Source organism: Nycticebus coucang, chromosome 18, assembly GCF_027406575.1.
Source record: "Nycticebus coucang isolate mNycCou1 chromosome 18, mNycCou1.pri, whole genome shotgun sequence".
NCBI classification, from domain to species: Eukaryota; Metazoa; Chordata; class Mammalia; order Primates; family Lorisidae; genus Nycticebus; species Nycticebus coucang.
Genome location: NC_069797.1, coordinates 43,082,363 through 43,101,674, shown reverse-complemented (window position 1 = coordinate 43,101,674; position 19,312 = coordinate 43,082,363). Strand labels below are relative to the sequence as shown.

The following is a 19,312-nucleotide window of genomic DNA, read 5'->3' as shown; positions in this document are numbered from 1 at the left end:
TAATATAACCTTGCCATAGTTTTTTTATATTAAATGGACTTGTAAATAAACAAACATTCCTTCCTAATGCCTCTCATGTATAAGGCATGGGGTTTGCACTTTAACACTAAAAGGTGGGAGGAGAGGAGCTAGTTGATCTCCCAGATGCTTGATAAACGAGTTCCTTTTATGGTATGTTTGGCAATAGGGAAAATTCTCCGTCGGCTAATAAATGGAGGGGTTTATTATTTGTTATAACAAGTTTTAACGCCTTCATCGGTTAACAGTTCTTTGCATTCCATAAAGGAGGGGTTAAGAGGTACCCTAAAATTTTTCCTTTTGATACGGATTTTCCATGTCAGACTTTTCCGAAGACTGTCCTTGGATAGCCTTTCTGCTTGAGCGATGGCAAAGACACTAGCGGGTTTGCAAGCTTTCTCCTCAGTTTGGAGCTTCTTGCAAACACCCCGGGTCTGACCGCAAAGCCAAGTGACAAACGCGCACTGTAGGACCTCCGCAGACTCCTTCCCGGGAGTCAGAGCGCGCCTGCGTACCGGAGCCCCTTTGTTGCTCGGCTGCTGGGGTCCGTCTGCGCCTGCGCAGTAGGCTGGCGCCCACTAGTGCGCTTCAGCACAGGCACCGGCTGGGGGCGAGCAGACCTCGAGCCGCCGCAGCCGTTGCGACTGCCGCAGCGGAGTTCAGAGGGCCCGAGGTGGGAGTCTTCCCACACGGTCATTGAGATGTCTTCCACGGCGGCTTTTTACCTTCTTTCTACCCTGGGAGGGTACTTGGTGACCTCATTATTGTTGCTGAAATACCCGACCTTGCTGCACCAGAGAAAGAAGCAGCGATTCCTCAGTAAACACATCTCTCACCGCGGAGGTGAGAGGGGTCCCCAGAACCCGGTGGCGGGGGTGGGGGAGGCTTTTTTTCCCGACTCGAGCTGAGGCTCCTTTGGAGCTTCGCAAAAGGCAGCGGGTGGAAATACAGGAGAGTTTGAGGAAAAATGGGGTTGTGTGAACAGAGGAGAGGGCTCCTCTGGAGGCGAAGGCGGTGTGAAGGGGAAGTCTCCCGAGGGGAGGGAAGGACAGGGGTCTCGAGTCCGAACCGCCGTGGGGAGTCTGGAGTGTAGCGGTGTCAGAGGTTCTGCGAAGAGGAAAGACCGGGGCGAGAATGAAGGGGAGATGGAGCGTTTCTCGGCGGATGGAAGGATAATCGCAAGGTCTCTTCCTGGCAGCAAGGTACAAGGTGGCGGGGGGTGGGAGGAGCGCGGTCCTGAACCGAGTGTGCCCGGCGGCGGAGACCGGGAACAGACTGCTCGGAGTGAGCTGTAGCTGAGCGGATGGGGAGAGCCGGATGACGAGCAGGCTGAGGATCTGCGAGAACTTAGAGCAGGTTGTAGCCCTGTGTCTACGGCGTCTGGTGGCTGATCCTATCCCACGCTCCCAGCATTCATAATTGAGAAGAGAGGGAAACCGAGTCCCCAAGACAGGGACATTTCCCAAGGTCACAGAGCTTGGGCTGGACTGGGACAGCAGTTCAAACCTTGCACCTGTTTTGTTTATATGTTTTTGTTATTTTTTTTTTTTGAGCCCCACCCTGCACCCTGGCAAGGACACGTGGATTTCCAAAAGACTAAAGGATGATTTAGTTTATGACAGGACAGTAATTGTTTTAAGAAAACAAACATAAATTTCTTTTGGAAACGTGTTTTGCTAAAAGGAGCCTAAGTAATCTGTTCTCTAAAAGGAGCCTAAGTAGTCTGTTCTCTAATTTCCAGATAATAGGCCAGTAATGTGTCTTCATTGCATTTCAAGCACGGTGTATAAGATGTTGTGAAATTGTATTATTTCAATTGATATTTAACTGCCCTTTATGGATGAATATCAAACCAGGTTAAAATTGCTTGGAATTTACAGTCTAACACATACTTGAAATGGTAAATTCTAGGAGTTTACAGTGTAAAACTTTATTTAGTGGCATAATCCCCTTTCTTTTTCTTTTTTTTTTTTTTTGTAGAGACAGAGTCTCACTGTACCGTCCTCGGGTAGAGTGCCGTGGCGTCACACGGCTCACAGCAACCTCCAACTCTTGGGCTTACGCGATTCTCTTGCCTCAGCCTCCCGAGTAGCTGGGACTACAGGCGCCCGCCACAACGCCCAGCTATTTTTTTGTTGCAGTTTGGCCGGGGCTGGGTTTGAACCCGCCACCCTCGGCATATGGGGCCGGCGTCCTACTCATTGAGCCACAGGCGCCAACAAGTGTTGGTCAAGGAATAAGGTTTTAAATATTACATAAATACATTATCATTCTTTTGTATAATTTTATCAGTTAAACATGGTTCTTGTAAGTTACTTCAATAATTGTTCTAGTCTCCCACTCATAAAAAGCACAACGGGGCTCGGCGCCTGTGGCTCAAGCAGCTAAGGCGCCGGCCGCATACACCTGAGCTGGCGGGTTTGAATCCAGCCCGCCCGACAAACAACAATGATGGCTGCAACCAAAAACCAAAAAATAGCCGGTGGTTGTGGCCGGCACCTGTAATCCCAGCTACTTGGGAGGCGGAGGTAGGAGAATAGCTTGAGCCCAGGAGTTGGAGGTTGCTGTGAGCTGTAATGCAACAGCACTCTACTCTGTGATGACAGCTTGAGGCTCTGTCTCAAAAAAACAAAAACAAACAAACAAAAAAACACAAAGGTAGGGTTGTCCACTAAATGCTGTGTTATTGCTTATTCAGTTTATCTGTTTTAATAGATACATGATTAAATTGTAGTATTACATGTAACTACTAATATGCCTTCAATGGTTACAGGGACCAACTTTTACTATTCAATTTGTTGCCATAGAAGCAAGTTTCAATGATAGTAGTCCTATTCAGGGAATAGGTAATACACACTACTGTTGTGTTTACTGATTGACAAAGAGAAAGGCATGCTTACTAAAAACCCTAAACCAAAATAAAACTAGATCCTCTAAAAAGCTATCTAAACTATCATTATGAATGATCAAAATTTTACTTTGGAAGAATTACATGTTAATCTTTGAAATTTTGTAACACTATACAGGTGAGGGAAAAAAACAGCATTCTGTAGGAGTTAAAAAATATGTGCAATCACAGCAAGAATCAGAGGTCTCAAATGCTTATTTATTGTTGAAAATACTTTTAAAATATTTCTCCCTAGGTAATAAATCATATCACTCCTTTTGTAAAAATTTTCATTTATTATTTATAAATGTGACATCAATATTTGTATATTTAAAGATGTAACTGAACCTTTCATGGTAGTCTTGTTAAATATCTGCAGACTCAAAATTTGTTTTACCCCCTGTATGATGGTCCTGCAGGCACTGTGGTAAGTTCCTGCATGTTAGTGCTTAATATGCTTTTATTGGGTATTTGCACCAAGTAATACAGTTGAATCCAGAGTGATAGAAGAGACAAAACATTTTGTAACTTAAGATAGTCTCTGGAAAATACTCTTATTCCATAGGTCTCTCTCTGTCTCCTCTGTCTCTCTCTCTCTTTTTTTTTTTTTTTTTTTGAGACAGAGTCTCACTTTGTCACCCTTGGTAGAGTGCTATGGTGTCACAGCTCACAGTAATCTCAAACTCTTGGGCTCAAGTGTTCCTCTTGCCTCAGCCTCCTGAGTAACTGGGACTTAGGTGCCCTCCACAACACCCAGCTATTTTTTTAGAGATGGGGTCTCGCTCTTACTCAGGCTGGTCTCAAACCCATGAGCTCAGGCAATCTACCTGCCTGGGCCTCCCAAAGTGTTAGGATTACAGGCATGAGCCACCACGTTTGACCTCTTTTTTTTTTTTTTAAACTTTATTCAAAGTAATGTGAGGGTACAATATTTAGGTTACATTGTTCACACTTCCAGGGTAAAATTCTATTTGTAGCATAGGTCTCTTACTGCTTTTAATTTTTGTATTGGATACTGATCTCTGTGCAATCACTGGTCTCTGTGCAAATTGCTAATATTTTGGCTTATTCTCTATTTCACTAATGGCAAATATGTGATATTTCTTATAAACCAGATGTAGGACTATTCCAGTATTGAAACATTGATCATTCTTTGTGTATAAATATATGCACCTGTATTGGTATAACTTGAAACTCTTATACAGTTTTTTTCTTTTTTTTTGAGACAGAGCCTCAAGCTGTCACCCTGGGTAGAGTAATGTGACATCACAGCTCACAGCAACCTCCAACTCCTGGGCTCAAGAGATTCTCCTCCCTTTGCCTCCCAAGTAGCTGGGACCACAGGCACCCGCCACAATGCCCAGCTATTTTTTGGTTGCAGCTGTCGTTGTTTGGTGGGCCTGGGCTGGATTCGAACCCGCCAGCTCAGGTGTATGTGGCTGGCACCTTAGTCACTTGAGCCACAGGCGCCAAGCCTTTTTTGATACTTTTTTTTTTTTTTGGAAACTCTTTTATGTCTATTACAAAAACAAAGATAAAAGATTTTTTTTTTTTTTAATAAAACATTTAATTACATCAATTTCCCATCAACCCACCAAAGTCATTCAACAATGATTATATTGGCCATTTCCACTGATTGGCAGGAGCCTCTTCCACTAACGGCTCCCATGGCTTCCACTGCATCATTTTTCTTGCCAGACTTAGTTCATGTTCAGCCTGAAGAATCACCTCTTCTATTTGGCCACCCTGAAGTTGGTCTTCTAATTTTTTAACATCTGGTTCTGCTTTAACCATAGCCAGCTTCTCATTTGTAATCTGTTCTGTGTACTTTCTATACACTGCAGTTTTAGGGATTTGCTCAAGAACATCAAGAATCTTTGTATACAATATCCTTAACCTCTCGTGTGGAGTCTCACATACGGCCAATCCCACAAGGCCAGTAGTAATCTAAACTCCAACAGTGACCTCCAGTCGTCTCACCTTCTTCAGCGCACCCGCCATGACAGCGCCAACTCAAAAACAAAGATAAAAGATTTTAAGCACCCGTGTTAGATTCTGGATTGGATCCACTAGAGGTTAGCCTTGGAAATAAGCCTTAGTGTCCTTATGTATACAATGGGGACTGTTTGCTTTGCTCCACTTGTTTGGATTCTTAGGACCATCAGGTACATAAAAACCTCTTTGAAACTGTGAAATTGTTTTAGAAAAGTAAGTGTGGATACAAGGGATTAACAGTTGTAGTTTGTGTAAAACTTTGAGTTCATTGAGAAGGAATGAGATCATGTTTCAAAGTTTTAATGAATACTTTTGCCTTTTGCTAAGATTGATTGTCCTTTAAAGTAGAAAACACTCTAATATTTTAAAAATCAAATGCTGTAGGCTCTTTTGTTGTCTTCTTAAATTTGACATTGCATTACATTATGTTGTGTTAGAACCTATTAATACATCTGCTTCCTTTATCAGACTGAGTTTCTCAAGAGTAATAATCATATTTATTTATTTATTTATTTAGAGACAGAGTCTCACTATGTCACCTTTTGGTAGAGTGCTGTGGCGTCACAGCTCACAGCAACTTCAAACTCTTGGGCTCTAGCGATTCTTTTGCCTCAGCCTCCCAAGTAGTTGGGACTACAGGCACCTGACACAACACCTGGCTAGTTTTTTGTTGCATTTGTCATTGTTGTTTAGCTGGCCCGGGCCAGGTTCGAGTCTGCCACCCTTGGTGTATGTGGCTGGCACCATAACCACTGTGCTACGGTCACCAAGCCAAGAATCATATATATTTTATTATTATTTTTTAGACAGAGTCTCACTGTGTCATCCCAGTAGAGTGCCATAGCATCACAGCTCACAGCAACCTCTAACTCTTGGACTTAAGCTATTCTCTTGCCTCAGCCTCCCAAGCAGCTGGGACTACAGGCGCATGCCACAACTCCTAGATATTTTTGTTGTTGTTGTTGTTGCAGTTGTCATTATTGTTTAGCAGGCCCGGGCCGGGTTGGAACCCACCAGCCTCAGCATATGTGGCTGGCGTCGTAACTACTGTGTTATGGGCACCGAGCCAGAATCATATTTATTTATTTATTTATTTATTTTTTGTAGAGACAGAGTCTCACTTTATGGCCCTCAGTAGAGTGCCGTGGCCTCACACAGCTCACAGCAACCTCCAACTCCTGGGCTTAAGCGATTCTCTTGCCTCAGCCTCCCGAGTAGCTGGGACTACAGGCGCCTGCCACAACGCCCGGCTATTTTTTGGTTGCAGTTTGGCCGGGGCCGGGTTTGAACCCGCCACCCTCGGTATATGGGGCTGGCGCCCTACCGACTGAGCCACAGGCGCCGCCCAGAATCATATTTATTAATTATCATGTCTCTAGCCTTTAGTACAGATCCTGACATATAATAAAAATAATAACTGTCTGCTAATTATCTATTGTATGCTAGATGCTTTCCTAAGTTTATTTGATCAAAGAACACTTTATAATTATCGTATGTTGATGAAACATCAGTAGGACCAAACATATACCTTTTGGATTAAATGGTAATTAAGTAATACTCTCAAAGATTATTTTCTTAGTTATGTATGAAATTATGAATTTTATTTTTTTTTGTGCTGTATATTTTTTCAGTTGCATAAGTAACTCATGTTCATTGTAGAAAATTTGGAAAACATAAAAAAAAAGAAAAAATAATTCTTTTTTTCTGTTTGTTTGTTTTTGGCCGGGGCTGGGTTTGAACCCGCCACCTCCGGCATATGGGACCGGCGCCCTACTCCTTGAGCCACAGGTGCCGCCCAGAAAAAATAATTCTTAAAACTTTACTATCTGGAGATTAACTCTGTTAACTGTTAACTTTATTTTTTATTTTATTTTTTTATTATTATTGTTATTATTTTTTGCAGTTTTTGGCCAGAGCTGGGTTTGAACCCGCCACCTCCGGCATATGGGGCCAGCACCCTACTCCTTTGAGGCACAGGCACCGCCTTATTTTTTATTTTTGGAGACATAGTCTCACTCTGCCACCAGAGCTTGAGTGCCAGGGCCTCAGTCTAGCTCACAGCAACCTCAACCTCAAATTCCTGGGCTTTAGCAGTGCTCCTGCCTCAGCCTCCTGGGTAGCTGGGATTACAGGTGGCATTGCACCTGGCAAATTTTTCTATTTTTAGTAGAGAGGGATCTTGCTTGGCTCACACTGGTCTCAAACTGCTTACCTCAAGTGATCCTCCCACCTTAGCCTCCTGGAGTAATAAGATTACAGGTGTGAGCCACCACGAAGGCCACCTGTTAACTTTTTTTTTTTAGAGACAAAGTCTCACTTTATCACCCTTGGTAGACATCACAGCTCACAGCAACCTCCAACTCCTGGGTTTAGGCGATTCTCTTGCATCAGCCTCCCCAGTAGCTGGAACTACAGGCACCTGCCACGACGCCTGGCTATTTTTTTTGTTGCAGTTTGGCCAGGGCTGGGTTTGAACCCACCATCATTGGTATATGGGACCGGCACCGCCCACTTTTTTTTTTTTGAGACAACAAGATCTCGTTCTGTTGTACATAGTGTAGTGCAATAACCCAATCATTGCCCATTATAACCTCAAACTCCTGGGCTCAAGCAGTCCTCTGCCTGAGCCTACTAAGTAGCTAGCTGGGACTTTAGGTGCTCTCCAGGGATCTTATTGTGTTGTCCAGGCTGGTCTTGAACTCCTGGCCTTAAGCAATCCTCCAGCTTGGCCTCCCAACGTGCTAGGACTATAGGTGTGAGCCACACTGCACGTGGCTTTCTGTTAACATTTTGAAGTATACTTTTGAAGGACATATTTTTCTACATTTGGAATCATACTGTATTACATTTATTCCACATGCCCACTGAGTTAGCTAGAGAATTAAACACTAGGATTAGGGCCTAGTGACCAAAGAATAAAAAAGTATCCCCAGTTGATCGAATTCCACATTTTCTACTAATCTTTTACCCTTGGTCTCAAGGCAGAGTACTGCCACAGTCAGATTGATTTGGCAGGTAACAATTTGAGGATAAGGATTGTTCTTAAGACAATTTGGCTGCTTGTTGTTCAGGGTTGTTCCAGGGGAAAATTGTGGTTATCAGTTTGAGCCTCAAAGTATCACTGGAAGTAGCATTCCACAATTATACCTGAAACATGTTCCATCTCAGGGTATTGATTCATTTCACCTCTTGTTCCTTCACTCATATTATCAGAAAACTCTTCCTTACTTATCAATGAGGACTTTTTACAGCTCGCTTGGTCATTCCTATTGATGGCATATTAGCAGTGTAGTAGTTTATTATTTGTCTAAAATAACTATCCTCCTTAATAAAATAAATTTTAAAATATACTGGTTTGGCGCCTGTAGCAAAGTCGTTAACGGCACATGTACCCAGGCTCAGCTAAAAAACGACAGCTGCAAAAAAAATGGCTGAGCGTTGTAGGGGGCACCTATAGTCCCAGTTACTTTGGAGGCTGAGGCAAGAGAATTGCTTAAGCCCAAGAGTTTGAGGTTGCTGTGAGCTGTAACGCTTTGGCACTCTACTGAGGGCAACATAGTGAGACTCTTGTCTCAAAAAATAAATTAAAATGTGTATGTAAAATAGTTATTTGCAGAGCCTAGAATTGTGTAAGCTCCTTATTGGAGGAAATGAAAATTAATGGGAAGCCTCTTCTGAGAATTATCTGATGATAATTGGAAGGAAAGGGATTCAAACCATTTTATGAGGCAAGAGTTACCACTAAATAATTCCTTGGAGAGGGATGTCATGCTATTTAATTAGTCCCTTAGTTACTCACCATATGGACCCAACAAGTAATTTCTGGGGATTATCATTGTGGAATTTATCTTCAAGCTTTACAAACAAATAGAAGTATATGGGACTAACGGCCAATATGAATAACTTTTCTATAAAGCTGAAATAGAAGGTGCTATATGAGTGGCAGCATAAAGCCTGCAGCATGGCTACTGATAAAAAGAATGGGCTTTGAAACCACACACTTATACTTGAATCCTAGTTCCTCTTTATTGGCTATGTGACTTCAGCCAGTTTTTTTGTGGGGATAGTACCTTCTGGTGGTTGTAAGGATTTTAATACAATAATAAATAAAGAGCTAAGCACAGTATCTGGCTTTTGAGAATTATTAATGCCTTGACCACCTTTCACTATTTTGATAATGACTATGTAAGTTAATGAACTTAAAAACATAGATGAAAGAATTGGACAATGTTTGCATGCTTAAACTGTTAGGTTTAAGTGAATTAATATTAACGTTAATATGTAAAGCAGACATAGAAGACATTAATAAGCATACTTGAAATACAAATATTAGTAGCAAAGATTTTCTTTCTTTTTTTTTTTTTTTTTGTAGAGACAGAGTCTCACTTTATGACCCTCAGTAGAGTGCTGTGGCCTCACACAGCTCACAGCAACCTCCAACGCCTGGGCTTAAGCAATTCTCTTGCCTCAGCCTCCTGAGTAGCTGGGACTACAGGCGCCCGCCACAATGCCTGGCTATTTTTTGGTTGCAGTTTGGCCAGGGCTGGGTTTGAACCCGCCATCCTCGGTATATGGGGCCGGCGCCCTACGGAAGCAAAGATTTTCTTAACCATGGGGAAATTTATTTTAGAGTACTGAATTTCTGTCCTATTTTCTTCCTAACATATTTTCCCCAAATAAAAAGATCAAACACAAAGCGTCTTTTGAACTTTTTATTATGGCACATTTCAAACATGTACAAAAGTAGTAAGGCTCGGGCGGCGCCTGTGGCTCAGTCGGTAAGGCGCTGGCCCCATATACCGAGGGTGGCGGGTTCAAACCCGGCCCCGGCCAAACTGCAACCAAAAAATAGCCGGGCGTTGTGGTGGACGCCTGTAGTCCCAGCTACTCGGGAGGCTGAGGCAAGAGAATCGCTTAAGCCCAGGAGTTAGAGGTTGCTGTGAGCTGTGTGAGGCCACGGCACTCTACCGAGGGCCATAAAGTGAGACTCTGTCTCTACAAAAAAAAAAAAAAAAAAAAAAGTAGTAAGGCTCCATGAACCCATGAATTGTATCATTAGATACAATTATCAGTTTATGCCCAATCTTTTTTTTCTTTTTTTTTTGAGACAGAGTTTCACTATGTTGCCCTTGGTAGAGTGTCCTGGTGTTACAGCTCACAGCAACCTCAAACTCTTTTTTTTTTTTAATTGTTAAATCATAGCTGTGTACATTAGTGCAATCAAGGGGTACAATGTGCTGGTTTCATATATAATCTGAAATATTCTCATCAAACTGTTCAACGTAGCCTTCATGGCATTTTCTTAGTTATTGTATGTAGACATTTGTATTCTGCCTTTCATAAGTTTCTCCTGTACCCATTCTAAGATGCACCGTAGGTGTGGCCCCACCCATTACCCTCCTTTCACCCTAACCTCCCCCTTCCCTTCCCCTTCCTTGGCCCTCAAACTCTCTTGCCTCAGCCTCCCAAGTAGCTGGGACTATAGGTGCCTGCCGCAATGCCCAGCTATTTTGTTGTTGTTGTTGTTGCAGTTGTCATTGTTGTCTAACTGGCCTGGGCCGAGTTCGAACCCACCACCCTTGGTATGTGTGGCTAGCGCCATAACCACTGTGCTACTGGCACCGAGCCTTTATGCCAAATCTTGTTTCATCTACATACCTGCTCATTCTTCTCACCTAGATTATTTTGAAACAAATTTTACATATCATGGGGCTGGGGCCAGCTATGGATGCCTGTAATCCTAGCACTCTGGGAGGCTGAAGTGGGTGGATTGCCTGAGCTCACAAGTTTAAGACCAGCCTGAGCCAGAGCAAGACCTTGTCTCTAAAAAATAGCTGAGCATTGTGGTGGGTGCCTGTAGTCCCAGCTATGTGGAAGGCTGAGGCAAGAGGATCAGTTGAGCCCAAGAGTTTGAGGTTGCTGTAAGCTATGAGGCCACAGTACTCTACCAAGGGTGACAAAGTGAGACTCTGTCTCAAAAAAAATTTTGTTTACATGTCATATAATTTCCAGCATTATAAATATTTAACACCATTTTGTAGTTACTCTAAAAAAAGTTAAGACAAAATTCTTGCCATTGGGATTTGAGGGGGCTAAAAGAGAGCACTGCTTATTTTTCCTTCTCAAATTTGCAACCAGTTTAGAAATAAAACGCAGGCATCAGATACATGGAAGTCAAAATATTAAGTTTACTACTAAAAGAGCTGAGCTTGGGCTATATAAAGCCCTCAGTAAATTGAACTTAACACTAAATGGAAGCCTTTTCCTTGTGGTGGCAGGGGCTACCCTGCCGAACTTTCTGTATAGTTGAGCAGAAATTTTGTTCTTATATATATATATTTTTTGCAGTTTTTGGCCAGGGCTGGGCTTGAACCCACCACCTCCAGCGTATGGGGCCAGTGCCCTACTGCTTTGAGCCACAGGTGCCACCCAGAAATTCTGTTCTTTTTGAAGTTGAGCCACTCTGAATTAAAAGCACTCTGGAGGTTTGAAACACAGATAGTTCTTTTTCCTCAGTCACTTCTGCTCCCATAAGGAATGTGTGAGGGAATAAAGGTTAAAAATATTCCTTCCATGGGTGGCGCCTGTGGCTCAGTGAGTAGGGTGCCGGCCCCATATACCGAGGGTGGCGGATTCAACCCAGCCCCAGCTGAACTGCAACCAAAAAATAGCCAGGCGTTGTGGCAGGCGCCTGTAATCCCAGCTGCTCGGGAGGCTGAGGCAGGAGAATCCGGAAAGCCCAAGAGCTGGAGGTTGCTGTGAGTCTTATGACGTCGCAGCACTCTACCAAGGGTGGTAAAGTGAGACTCTGTCTCTACAAAAAAAAAAAAAATTCCTTCCAGGCTCAGCACCCGTAGCACAGTGGTTACGGTGCCAACCACATATACCGAGGTTGGTGGTTTGAACCTGGCCGAGCCAGCTAAAGCAACAATGACAACTGCAACAACAACAACAACAAAAATAGCTGGGAGTTGTGGTGGGCACCTGTAGTCCCAACTACTTGGGAGGCTGAGGCAAGAGAATCGCTAAGCTCAAGAGTTTAAGGTTGCTGTGAGCTGGGATGCCACAGCAGTCTACTGAGGGAGACAGTTTGAGACTGTCTCAAAAAAAGAAAAACGTTCCTTCCATTTTTTCCCTTCCTGGGGGATTAGTGTGCAATTTTTCTTCATAGGTGAAGACAGATGTAGTGGAAGATGGATGTTCTCCCCAACATTTGCCATCAGAAACCCTTCATAGACTTCAGCTGAATATACTAAAAGACAAAAATCATAAGCCTTTTTTAAATTGAGGGAACCCTTCATAGACTTCAGCTGAATATACTAGAATACAAAAATCATAAGCCTTTTTTAAATTGAGGGATAGCATACATGTAATAGAACAATCCTTCAATGTACAGCTTGATTTAAAAAGTGCATACACCAAGGTAGCACCACTCAGATCAAGATGTAGACTTTTAGAACCCTATAAGAGTCCCTTGGTTTCCTTTCCAATCTGTCTCCCTCTATCCCCAGGGGTAACTAGTACTATGATTTTTATCATCAAGATCAGTTTTCAAATTGTGGTTTGTGGACTGGTGGGGATCCAGGGGTCCTCAAACTTTTTAAACAGGGGGCCAGTTCACTGTCCCTCAGACCGTTGGAGGGCCGGACTATAGTTTTTAAAAAAAAAAACTATGAACAAATTCCTATATGCACAGCATATATCTTATTTTGAAGTAAAAAAACAAAACGGGAACAAATACAATCATACCACCTCATGTGGCCCACGGGCCACAGTTTGAGGACCTCTGTATGAGACCCTTTGAGAGGTCTGTAAGGTCAGACCTATTTTCATAAGATATTATTTGCCTTTTTCACTGCATTGACATTTGCACTGATGGTACAAAACCATTAGTGGGTAAACTACTGTTGCCTTAGCACAAATCAAAGCAGTGGTACCAAATGTACTAGTAACCATTGTACATTTCACCATCGTATACCCACAGTTTAAAGAAAAAAGTCAGTTTTACTTAAGAATATCCTTGATGTGGGCTGCGCCTGTGGCTCATTGGGTAGGGCGCTGGCCCCATATACCAAGGGTGGCGGGTTCAAACCCGGCCCCAGCTGAACTGCAACAAAAAAATAGCCGGGCGTTGTGGCGAGCGCCTGTAGTCCTAGCTGCTCGGGAGGCTGAGGCAGGAGAATTGCCTAAGCCCAGGCGTTGGAGGTTACTGTGAGCAGTGTGACACCATGGCTCTCTACTGAGGGTAATAAAGTGAGACTCTGTCCCTACAAAAAAAAAAAATAGATATCCTTGATGTATTAGTAAAAATTATTAATTTTATTAATATTTTTCTTTGAGGCTCGGCACCTGTGGCTCTAGCAGCTAAGGTGCCAGCCACATACACCTAAGCTGTTGGGTTTGAATCCAGCCCAAGCCACCAAACAACATTGACGGCTGTAACCAAAAACTAGCTGGGAGTTGTGATGGGCACCTATAGTCCCAGCTACTTGGAAGGTGGAGGCAGGAGAATCACTTGAGCCCAGGAGTTAGAGGTTGCTGTGAGCTGTGATGCTACGCACTCTACTTAGGGCAACAGCTTGAGGCTGTCTCAAAGAAAAAATATATATGTTTTAAAATATATATTTTTTCTTTGAGACAGAGCCTTACTTTGTCACCCTTGGTAGGGTGCTATGGCATCCTAGCTCACAAGAACTTCAAACTCTTGCGCTTAAGTGATTTTCTTGCCTCAGCCTCCCAAGTCACTGGGACTATGGGTGCCAGCCACATGCCTGGCTATTTTTTAGAGATGGGGGTCTTGCTTAGGCTTAGTCTACCTGCCTCAGCCTCCCAGAGTGCTAGAATTACAGGCGTGAGCCACCAAGCCCGTCCAGCTTTCCAAGTCTTAAAGACTTCCTAAACAAGAACAGATTAGTTAAGGCTCAGCGTCCGTAGTACAGTGGTTATGGCACCAGCCACATGCACTGAGGCTGGCATATTTGAACCCAGCCCTGGCCAGCTAAACAACAATGACAATTGCAACAAAAAGCTGGGTTTGTGGCAGGCGCCTGTATTCCCAGCTACTTGGGAGGCTGAGGCAAGAGAATTGATTAAGCCCTAGTGTTTGAGGTTGCTGTGAGCTGTAATGCCACGGCACTCTACCGAGGGCTACATAGTGAGACTCTGTCTCAAAAAAACAAACAAACAAAAAACAGTTGTTAACAATGGGATTTTTAATATTGCATAATGAAACAATTGGAAGATTAATGTAATTCAGTGAATCAATATTTTTCAAATATCAATGCATGATATAAATCATGCATGAGTGAGGCTTGGCGCTCGTAGCACAGTGGTTTTGGTGCCAGCCACATACACCGAAGCTGGTAGTTTCAAACCCGGCCCAGGCCTGCTAAGCAACGATGACAATTGCAACAAAAAATAGCCAGGCTTTGTGGCGGGCACCTGTGGTCCCAGCTACTTGGGAGGACATAGTGAGACTGTGTCTCAAACAAACAAACAAAAAAGAAAACCATGCATGGGTGAAAGATCCATTCGAATTTCATGACAGGCTTGGCGGCGCCTGTGGCTCAGTGAGTAGGGCGCCAGCCCCATATGCCAAGGGTGGCGGGTTCAAACCCAGCCCCTGCCAAACTACAACAACAAAAATAAATAAATAAAAGAAACGAATTTCATGACAGGCCAATGCATTTTCTTTTTCTTTTCTCCTCCCCTGCCCCCCGCCCCCCGAAACCCAGTCTCACTCTCTCTCCCTGGGTAGAATGTGTGTCATCATCATAGCTCACAGCAACCTCAAACTACTGAGCTAAAGTAATCCTTTTGCCTCAGCCTCCCAAATAGCTGGAACTACAAGCATGTCTCACCATGCCTGGCTATTTTTTTTTCTATTTTCAGTAGAGATGAGGTCTCGCTCTTGCTCAGTCTGGTCTTGAACTCCTGAGCTCAAGCAATCCACCCTCCTCAGCCTCCCAGTGTGCTAGGATTACAGGCATGAACCACTATGCCTGGCCAGGCCAATGGATTTTCACATAGTAAGGGTATAAAGGTCTGGTAATAATAATGATGACGGCAGTTCTCAACTTTCACTGGATGTTCACTATAGTATTTCATTGCATCTAATGCCATTGGTTATAAATTACTAAATTTTTGTGTGCTGTTAATAAAAAACCTGTCAATTAAGCTATTATACACTATCCATTATAAAATGTATTCTTTTCTTTTTTTTTGAGACAGAGTCTCAATTTTGTTGTCCTTGGTGAAGTGCTGTGGCGTCACAGCTCACAGCAACCTCAAATTCCTGGGCTCAAGCGATTCTCTTGCCTCAGCCTCCCAAGTAGCTGGGACTACAGGCGCCCTTCACAGTGCCCGGCTGTAAAATATATTCTAACTCAGAGATGTTATAAAGTGAAAAGCTATCATTTTAGAATTGATGACTTACGGTACCTTGAATATTCATTTAATTATACTAATCCAGTGAAATAGGTACCATTATTATCCTCATTCTAATAGATAAGGGAGCTCCATCACAGAGAGGTTCGGTAATTCTCCCAAGGTCACACAAATATTAATTAGATCAGAAACCAGGCAGCCTAACTCCAGAGTCTTACCCTTAACTGGTACATTTTACTGTCTTCAACCAAGGTCATTAAAATGTAGTCAGTTCTGGGTGGTGCCTGTGGCTCAACGGGGTAGGGCGCCTGTCCCATATGCCAGAGGTGGTGGGTTCAAGCCCAGCCCTGGTCAAAAAACACACAAAAAAGAAACGTAGTCAGGTCTTTTAAGCAATTCTTGGGAAAGGGAGGAGCAAGACAGGTAAATAATTTATGCTACTATATGATAAATGGTTTAGTAGAAATACACATAAGCGTTTATGGAGATGCACCAGTTTAACTCTGTCTAAGGAGATGTATGTGTACTAAGTCCTCTTCTATCTTTCCTTTGACAAATAAGCAGATCTTTCTTTCTTTCTTTTTTTATTAAATCATAGCTGTGTACATTAATGCAATCATGGGGTACCATGCACTGGTTTTATATACAATTTGAAATTTTTTCATCAAACTGGTTAACATAGCCTTCCTGGCATTTTCTTAGTTATTGTGTTAAGACATTTGTATTCTACATTTATTAAGTTTCACATGTACCCTTGTGTGATGCACCGTAGGTATAATCCCACCAATCATCCTCCCTCCGACCATCCTCCCTCCTCCCTCCCCTCCCTTTCCCCTTGCCCCATATTCTTAGGTTATAATTGGGTTATAGCTTTCATATGAAAGCTATAAATTAGTTTTCATAGCAGGGCTGAGTACATTGGATACTTTTTCTTCCATTCTTGAGATACTTTGCTAAGAAGAATATGTTCCAGCTCCATCCAATTAAGCAGGTATTAAAACTTAAAAATCACCTTCCGGCCCGTGGTTGTCCGCCACCTCCACCTTCCTCCCGGAGCCGGCTTTCGGTGCAACGGTCGCCGGGTTCCATCGTCGCACGGCCCTTGCAGTGCTGGAACCTGCAGTGTCGGGCCCCAATGGGGACCTGGGCATGCCGGTGGAGGCAAAAGCGGAAGGAGAGGAGGACGGCTTCGGGGAAGCAGAATATGCTGCCATCAACTCCCATGTTGGACCAGATCAGCTCTTGTCTGGACCACCTGGAGGAGAAGAACGACCACCTCCATGCCCGCCTCCAGGAGCTGCTGGAGTCCAACCGGCAGACACGCCTTGAGTTCCAGCAGCAGCTCGGAGAGGCCCCCAGTGATGCCAGCCCCTAGGCTCCAGGAGCCCCCAACCAGGCCTCAACCCTGAGTATCTGGACCAGCCTCTGGCATAGGCACTCACCCCCTGGCTTAGATACCTTCTCAAATGCCACCTGCCTTGGGCAGCCTCCACCAACTGGCATCCCCTCCTGAGGCCAGGTGTGGGCCTGTCTGCCCAATTTCTGGGCACTCCCCACTTTGCCCAAGCCTGCAGTGTTCACATTAAATGGGTCTCCCACAAAAAAAAACAAACAAACTTAAAAATCATGCTTAGATTCTTCCTGTGTGCATTGCTGTGCCTATTTTGATTTTTGATTCCTACTGGTGCAGCAAAAAACAATTGACAATATAGGTTGAGGGCGGCGCCTATGGCTCAGTCGGTAAGGCGCCGGCCCCATATACCGAGGGTGGTGGGTTCAAACCCGGCCCCGGCCAAACTGCAACCAAAAAATAGCTGGGCGTTGTGGTGGGCGCCTGTAGTCCCAGCTACTCGGGAGGCTGAGGCAAGAGAATCTCCTTAAGCCCAGGAGTTGGAGGTTGCTGTGAGCTGTGTGAGGCCACGGCACTCTACCGAGGGCCATAAAGTGAGACTCTGTCTCTACAAAAAAAAGAAAAGAAAATATAGGGTTGAGCTTCCCTAACCTGAAAATCCAAAATCTAAAATGCTCCTAAATCCAAAATTTTTGCATGTTTGTCATGATGCCACAAGTGGAAAATTCTGTAGCTAACCTCATGTGAAAGGTTGCAGTCAAAACAAAGACAAACCACACATAGTTTATTCAGCATTCTCAAGGGGAAAAGGACCCTTCTAGCCCCCTTCAGTCGTGAAAACCTTTTCCACATATGTCCAGATTCTGCCAGGCAAGGATGGCCACAAGGGTAATAAAATGGCACAACCTGCAGGCCAGACACATCAAAGGCAGGTTCCCCATGCTGCCCCACATGGGGCCAAGACCTATATGCCTTAATCACTGAGTCTTTTGGCTTATTCTTTGCTCTGTGGTGTAAAGGTATTGTTTTTTTGTTTGTTTGTTTGTTTTTCTGTAGAGACAGAGTCTCACTTTATGGCCCTTGGTAGAGTGCTGTGGCCTCACCCAGCTCACAGCAACCTCCAACTCCTGGGCTTAAGCGATTCTCTTGCCTCAGCCTCCCGAGTAGCTGGGGCTACAGGCGCCCACCACAATGCCCGGCTATTTTTTGGTTGCAGTTTGACTGGGGCCGGGTTTGAACCTGCCACCCTCGGCATATGGGGCCAGCGCCCTACCGACTGAGCCACAGGCGCCGCCCTAAAGGTATTGTTGAAAGTGTCAAAAAGGCCTGCAGATTATCATCACCATGGTTAATAGTGATAAGGAAATGGAAGTGTTTATGTTTATCAATAGCACAGAAAGTCAAAATACTTGGGAGGCTGAGACAAAAGGATTGCTTGAGCCCAAAAGTTTGAGATTGCTGTGAGCTATGATGATGAAACCCAGGGTGACAGAATGAGACTCTGTCTCCAGAAAATAAAAAGTGAAGGTCAAAAGTTAATAACAAAGAGAAGAACACTATGTGAAGATAAAAATGTGGTCAGGTGCTGGAAAAAAAAAAAAAGTGAAGGAGAAAAGTTAATGACAAATAGAAAAACACTATATAAAGCTAAAAATGTAGCCGGTGGTATAGCTCTCACCAGTAATCCTAACACTCTGAGAGGCTGATGTGCGTGGGTCCTCTGAGCTGAAGACTTTGAGGCCAGCCTGAGTAGGAGCAAGACCCTGTCTCTACCAAAAATAGAATAACTAGCCTGGTACTGTGGTGGGCACCTGTGGGTAGTCCCAGCTACTCAGGAGGCTGAGGCAAAAGGATAGCTCCAACCCAGGAGTGTGAGGTTGTTGTGAGCTATGACACCATGGCACTCCACTCAGGGTGACAGAGGGAGACTTTGTCAAAAAAAAAAACAAATAAAGCTAAAAATGATTATTTCAATTATGTATTGAAAGTGTGAATCCATCATTATCACTGTGAATACCTGCCACTTAATGGTATGCTGATCGTGAAACAAGCAAAGATCTATCTTAATAAACTAAAAATTGAAGGGAACTGTGAATATTCAAGAGGCTGGTTGCAGAAATTTAAGAAAAGATACAGCACTAAATTTTTAAATATTGTGGTGCTGAAGCATCTGCTGATCCTGAGGCAGTGGAAGAATTAATTGACGAGTTTGCCAAGGTCATTGCTGCTGAGAAGCTGATGCCAAAGCAAGTCTGTAATGCTGAGAAACTTCACTGTTTCAGCATTACTGTTCCATAAAGACACTGACTAGAGCTGATGAGACAGGAATTAAGGGAGCCAAGGATAGAATTACTGTGCTGGGATGGTGCTAATGCAGCAGACATGCATCTCTGTAAACTTGCTGTGATAGACAAAAATTTTCATCCTTGCTATTCTCAAGGAGTGAATTTCTACCAGTCCATTGTGCTAACAAAAAGGATGGATCACCAGGGACAGCTTTTCTGACTGGTTTCAGATACATTTTGTACAAGTGGCTTGTGCTCGCTGCTGGGAACCTGGACTAGATGATTGCAAGAGTTTGTTATTCTTTGACATCTGTTTTTATCATCTTCCAGCTGAAATTCTCATTGAAAATAATGGCAGTGTCTGTGGCTGTCTTAAAAAAGCTAATAAAG

At 43.7% G+C, this 19,312-nt stretch overlaps 2 protein-coding genes and 1 pseudogene across 3 annotated transcripts in view; 2 read left to right on the top strand and 1 right to left on the bottom strand.

Annotated features, from left to right (window-relative positions):
- The first annotated feature begins 598 nt into the window (after positions 1-598).
- The window catches only part of GDPD1 (glycerophosphodiester phosphodiesterase domain containing 1), a 52,989-nt gene continuing 34,275 nt past the window's right edge, over positions 599-19,312 (top strand). The window contains exon 1 of one of the 2 annotated variants that reach the window (XM_053567799.1): positions 599-861. In XM_053567799.1, the coding sequence (XP_053423774.1) occupies positions 720-861 (142 nt within the window). In that variant the 5' untranslated portion in view covers positions 599-719. The remainder of the gene's footprint in view (positions 862-19,312) is intronic. The other variant, XM_053567800.1, reaches the window with a different exon arrangement.
- Positions 4,455-4,906, bottom strand: LOC128570171 (NADH dehydrogenase [ubiquinone] 1 alpha subcomplex subunit 5-like). The gene is made up of 2 exons (XM_053569135.1): positions 4,886-4,906; positions 4,455-4,852 (listed from the first exon to the last, which is right to left on the bottom strand). The coding sequence occupies exons 1-2, from the start codon at positions 4,904-4,906 to the stop codon at positions 4,520-4,522; spliced, it is 354 nt and encodes a 117-aa protein (XP_053425110.1). The 3' UTR covers positions 4,455-4,519.
- Positions 14,898-16,887, top strand: LOC128570170 (bublin coiled-coil protein-like; annotated as a pseudogene).

Excerpts from the sequence above, each read along its gene's own strand:
- LOC128570171 (XM_053569135.1), bottom strand. The coding sequence starts at position 4,906 with ATGGCGGGTGCGCTGAAGAAG. Across the intron at positions 4,853-4,885 it reads TGGCGGGTGCGCTGAAGAAG|ATTACTACTGGCCTTGTGGG; the intron begins GTGAGACGACTG and ends GTTGGAGTTTAG.